The 6239-nt window shown below is 37.5% G+C and overlaps 1 protein-coding gene across 1 annotated transcript; it reads left to right on the top strand.

Annotated features, from left to right (window-relative positions):
• Window positions 1-2555: 2555 nt before the first annotated feature.
• LOC114424184 lies at window positions 2556-5420 on the top strand. The gene is made up of 4 exons (XM_028391038.1): window positions 2556-2601; window positions 2686-2811; window positions 2924-3580; window positions 4873-5420. Exons 1-4 carry the CDS (start codon window positions 2556-2558, stop codon window positions 5418-5420), a joined length of 1377 nt encoding a protein of 458 aa, XP_028246839.1.
• The last annotated feature ends 819 nt before the right edge of the window (window positions 5421-6239 follow it).

Raw genomic sequence — 6239 nt, 5'->3', positions numbered from 1 at the left:
CACAATTGTCAAGCCAGTTGCATATCAATCAAACTTTTACTCAACATTAGTATATAATATTTCGACTTAAATATGTTTTTATTTTTTATATATATCTAAATTTTGTATTTGATCTCTAATAAATTTTTTCTTCACATTTATTTTCTAATATTTAAAAAGTTTTATTTTATATCTTTGTTGGCAGTTAAGTGATAACATGTCCGTTAAATACTTGATAACGTGATTTTTGTCAACTCAAAAAGCGTCAATATTTGTTTCAAAATTAAATTAAAAATGGATTTCTTTCTCTCTCCTAATCCACCCTTCTTCTCTCTCTCTCTTTCCCCCTCTTCTATTTCTTCCTCTTGCATGAAAATTCAAAAACCCACCCTAAAACTATAACGATACCAAATTGCGAACCCACCCAAACTACCACAAGCCGCAATCGCAAACCCACTCGAAAACTACAACGACATCATATCAACACAAAATAGAGTGCGTTCAAGAAAATCTATTTCAAATCTAGGTTGTTGTTGATTTGGGTTGCCCTCTGTTGGGCTAAAGGTGTGGTGGAGTTTAGGTCAAGGCGCGGTGGATGCAGCACAACATCAGACTCGGTGATTTCTACCGTTGGCATTGACTCTATCACTGCCTTTGACGTCGATGGATTCTCTGCCCTCCCGAGGCCGTTGATCTCAATCTACAAAACCTGCTCCAGTAACCAGTCAAATACTAATCCTAGCAAGAACTTCGACATGGTGGATGGCAGCGGGCAAAGACCCTTGCTGTTGAAATCGTCGTAGTTTAACTCAAAGTTGTTCTCCTCGTCCTTCCCCGATCCCCGGAGCACAATCACTGGGTTGAAAGGTGAGTGATTACCGACGTTGAGGCGTTGGGGGAGGTGACTTGTTCAACGAAGTCATCGTGGCAGCGCCAGCAAACGATATTGTTCTGTTCGTGGATGAGAACGAAGCACGTGTAGCTGTAGCACCAATACAATGTCGTATACAAGTTCATTTTTGCATTGCAAAAGTTTAAAGTGAGAAAGGATATATGAAATGAAATTTTAATTACCAAAGAGATGAGGAAAAAAGATTTGTTTCCTTTTTTAAAAAAAATTGGGATCTATTTTGGAAGATGAAGGTTGAAGAGGGTTCTTAATGTTTGATTTATTTATTTTTTACTTTAATTGATTATGGCGGTTTTTAACCATCAGAAAATTTAAATTTGATTTTAAAATAAATACTGACGGTTTTTGAGCCGTCGTAAATCGCGTTATGATGGCAGGAATTATCAAAGATCAAATGCAAAATTTGAGTACATATTAAGGATCAAAAACATATTTAAGACTAATATTCCTTCATGTTGATTGAAACATGTGCGCATAGTTACAACAATTACCGCAAACATTGTGTTGGATCCACTCCCTCATGTAAAGAGTAATTGAAACCCGTATATTTGAATTGCACTAGCTCCACAAAAAAAATATTTGAAGCCATCTACAACAATATCCCCATCATAGTTAGCCTCCTCAAATACAATAGTGTTTCTATGCTTCCAAATAGCCCACACCACATCCATCCAAGCTGCCTACCAAGCCAAGTTAGCCTTACTACCTCTTATATTGATCAAATACCTTTTTGCACATCCCCTAGTAATACATGCATATCTCTTCACCATAAATAGCAATGATTCCACACTTCATGTGCAAAGTAGTAAGTGAAAATTAAGTGTCCTTCAATTTCCAATTCAGAATTGCATAAAACACAATTAGCATCGCTGTTCGCTGGAAGGATGTTTCGCCTTTGGAGGTTATCTTTGATTTGGATCGTATTATGCCCCATTTTCCACAAAACCTTTAACTTTTGAAAGAACCTTCAACCTCCAAAGCTTCCTATAAAAATATGCATTAGCTAAATCTCCCCCATTATGTAGCAAGTCATACACTTCCTTCACCACGTAGATCTTTTGTGCTCTTGTTCGCCACTCCCAACTATCACCCTTGTTTTAGGATGGTGATATTTGTCCAATATCCTCCAACAATTGTTGTGCTATTGCTTGCTCCCATTGAAACCAAACTCTCCGCCAACATAGATTCCACCTCCAAACATCTCCTTGCCAACCCCCCACCTTTGCCACCCCCCCCCCACCTCTGCCACCATACCATCTTTTTGTTTCGAGATAAAGAAAATCCTATTAAACTTAGTGTAAAACCTGTTGTTGTAATCCTGATCCATTTGTGGATAAATCAGTTAGTTTTCATTTGTTAGAAAGTTAGTTAATTGGTTAGTAGATTGTTGCTGAAAAAACAGAACGTAATGTGTTGAGTTGTAATTTTCAGTTTTATCTTTTTAGCCTTTGACAATGATGTATAAATACAATTGATCATTCAATAAGATGAGTTGAATGAGTTTATACATTTGAGAAAGGAATACACTTATAGAATAGAAACTCTCTCTCCTACCTCATACATTTCTCTCTTTTCCTGCAAGTGTATGTCAAGGAACTCATGTTCTTGACACTAACAGTGGTATCTAGAGCAAGGAACGGTCAAGAAGGGATCTTTAAGCACAACCATGGCTTCCAATGGCCCTTTTCCAGCGAATCTCCCAATTCTCACTGGCAAGAACTTCAGCAGGTGGCAAGTTTAGATGAAAGCCTTGTTTTGCTTCCAAAATTTAATTGATATTGTTGAGAATGGTGTAGAAGTTCCAGGAGACAGTGCTCCTGATGCACAAAAGGCAGGATTCAAAGAATTAAAGAAGCAGGATTGCAAAGCATTGGTGATCCTTCATCAATGTGTTGATGATACCTACTTTGAGAAGATTGCAGGTGCAACTACTGCAAAAGAAGCTTGGGACACGTTGAACAAAGCCTATGTTGGTGCAGACAAAGTCAAGAAAGTGCACTTACAAACCTTGAGAGATAGTTTGAACTGCTGCAGTGGAAGAGAATGAAGGTATTGGAGATTTCTTTGGTAGATTACAAGTTCTTACTAATTCAATGAAAGGTTGTGGTGAGAAATTCACTGATCTAATACTGATTGAAAAAGTATTAAGATCATTGAATCCAAAATTCGACCACATTGCAGTTGCTATTGAGGAATCAAAGGATTTGGAATCCATGAGCATTGATGAATTACAAGGTTCCCTCGAAGCCCGTGAGCAAAGATTGCAAGAAAGGAATAATTGTAATACAAAGCCTATTGAAACAGCTCTTCAAGCTCAGCAAAACCCGAAGAACTCTGGAAATGAATCATCCAGAGGAAAGAGAGGCAGATTTAAGAACTCAAGAGGAAGAGGCAACTATAGATCAAGAGAGCACTCAGATCAAAAAAATAATGGCAACCAAAGTTCCAATAGAGGAGGACATATTGGAAATCGAGGGAGAGGAGGAAAAAAGACCTGGGACAAGAAGAATGTAGACTGTTACAACTGTCGAAAGAAGGGATATCATGCCGATGATTGCTGGTACAAGGATAAAAATCCTGTTGATGAGGTTCAACTTGCAGAAGGAGCAAATTCAGTTTCTGAACCTGTCCTGTTGATGGTGACAAACAAGACAACGCCTGATGACAAGGGTCAATGGTACTTAGACACAGGTGTAAATCATGAAGATTTTGATGATATAAAAAAGATCAAGCCTTGGATAATGCTTGTCATCATCAAAAGGGGGGAGAATGTGAATCATGCAGGTTTTGATGATATCAAAAAGAATTTACTTGACAAAGGGGGAGAATGTGAATCTTGCAAGCTTTGATGATGTCCAGAAGAAATCACATGTTTGTCATCATCAAAAAAAGGGGAGAATGTGAATGTATGTGTACATGATTTTGATGATGCCAAAGAAGAATCAAACAAGGCTGCTTCAAATGATAAGCATTTGCTTCAAGAATAATTCAAGAGTGCTTCAACAAGCAAAGCCATGTTTCAAGATTCATTAAAGACCAAGCCTTGCCTTAAAACAAAGTGCTTTCAAGACATTCAAGGCTCTGGTAATCGATTACCAGGAAGTGTAATCGATTACCAGAAGACAGGGTTGAGAAATAGCTGTTGAAAAATGTTTTGAATTTGAATTTTCAACATGTAATCGATTACCATATGTCTGTAATCGATTACCAGCAATGAAACTTTGGAAATTCAAATTCAAAAGTCATAACCCTTCAAATTATAATTGTGTAATCGATTACACGAACATTGTAATCGATTACCAGTGGAAAGTTTTCAGAAAATCTGCCAACAGTCACATCTTTTCATTAGATTTGTGAATGGCCATCAAAGGCCTATAAATAGGTGACTTGGGCACGAATTTGATGCAGAGAGTTTTGCTTGGCAAAAATGTCTTATCCTCTCAAAAGACAATGAGAGAGATTCCAAAAGAACTTCATTGTCAAATGCTCTCTCAAGAAATCCTTGATCAAACACTTGCAAAATCTATAAGGATTCTTACATGATCTTCATTGTAATATTCTTCTCTTGAAGAGAGAATTCTTCTTCCATTCTTCTTATTCAATGAGATTGGTTAAGAGACTGTGAGTCTCTTGTTGTAAAGGATTCCTGAACACAAGGGATGTGTTGTCCCTGTGTGGTTCAGACTTTGTAATGGATTTTACAAAGATAGTGGAAATCTCAAGTGGGTTGCTTGAGTACTGGACGTAGGCACGGGTTGTGGCCGAATCAGTATAAAATTGTGTTTGCATTCTCTCTTCCCTTATCTCATTTATGTTATTGCAATCAATTTTGCCTTGCATGTTTATAGAACATTATTAAATTGATTGTTGTTGCTTCTTCTGCATTCTAAGCCTATCCCTCTTAAGATTATTGAGGCCACAAGGACTAACAACAGGATGCTCTACACACATGAATGGTCACAAAGACTGGTTCATGTGTCTAGATGAAAGGATGAAAAGCAAAGTGAGATTTGCAGATGACAACACCATGCTTGCTGAAGGAATTGGAAATGTCTTGATTCAGAGGAAAGATGGTAGAGAAACTTGCATAAAGGATGTACTTTATGTTCCAGGCATAAGCAGCAATCTTCTAAGTCTTGGTCAGTTACTTCAAAAAGGCTTTAAGATAATTATGGAGGACATGATGATGTTGGTATATGACAAAACCATAAATCTAATCATAAAAACTCCATTGACCAGAAATAGAACTTTCAAAATTGGAACACAAGCACTTGAGCATAAATGTCTTAGTGTTGTGAGCAACAAAGAAGAATGGCTTTGGCAATATAGGCTTGGACACTTGAATTTCAGAGATCTTGCTCAAATGCACAAGTTGGCACGAGGAATTCCTCAACTACAACAACCACAGGAGAAATGCAAAAATTCCTTAGAATGCAAACAGACAAAGAAGCCCTTCAAGAAGTTTATCCCAGTAAAATCAACTCAGAAGCTTGAAATCATCTATTCCATGTTTATGGCCCTATACAAGTAGAGTCCCTTGGAGGAAACAGGTACTTTATAACCTTTATAGATGATTTCACTAGAAAGACCTGGATTTATATGATCAAAAGAAAGAGTGATGTGTTTAATATCTTTAAGAAGTACAAAGCTTATATTGAAAATCAAAGTTCTAGGAAGATTAAAGTGTTGAGAACTGATGGAGGTGGTGAGTACACCTTAAAAGAATTCCTAGAATTTTGTGATGAAGCAGGAATTGTACATGAGTTCACACCACCCTACACTCCACAACACAATGGGGCAGCAAAAAGGAAGAATAGAACAATTATGAACATGGTCAAGAGCATGCTCAAATGCAAGGATCTGCCACAAAACTTGTGGAGTGAAGTTGCTTCCACTGCTGTGTATGTGCTGAATAGAAGTCCTACAAAAAGACTAAATGGTGTGACTCCAGAAGAAGCTTGGTCAGGCATCAAACCCAATGTGAAACATTTGAGAATTTTTGGTGCTATCTGCTACAAACACATTCCTGACCAGTTGAGACAGAAACTGAATGACAAAGGTGAATTGATGGTATTTCTTGGATACCATGAGATAGGAGGGTACAAGCTGTTTGATCCAAGGTCCAAGCAAATTGCAATTAGCAGGGATGTGAAATTTGATGAGTTTAAAAATTGGAGGTTAGAACCTGAGTCTACAAGCAGGAATGCCAGATTCTTGATTGAAGCAAATTTCAGTGGTAATAATGTTGTTGTAACAATTGCCACACCTGACCAAGGAATTCTAAGAAAGTCAACAAGAGGGACACAAGTTCCCCAGAGTTTGAGAGATTATGAAGTCTATAAAGATGATC

The sequence above is a fragment of the Glycine soja genome, chromosome 8 (genome assembly GCF_004193775.1).
Source record: "Glycine soja cultivar W05 chromosome 8, ASM419377v2, whole genome shotgun sequence".
NCBI classification, from domain to species: Eukaryota; Viridiplantae; Streptophyta; class Magnoliopsida; order Fabales; family Fabaceae; genus Glycine; species Glycine soja.
The sequence above is the reverse complement of the archived record's forward strand: the minus strand, read 5'-3'. Positions and strand labels throughout refer to the sequence as shown.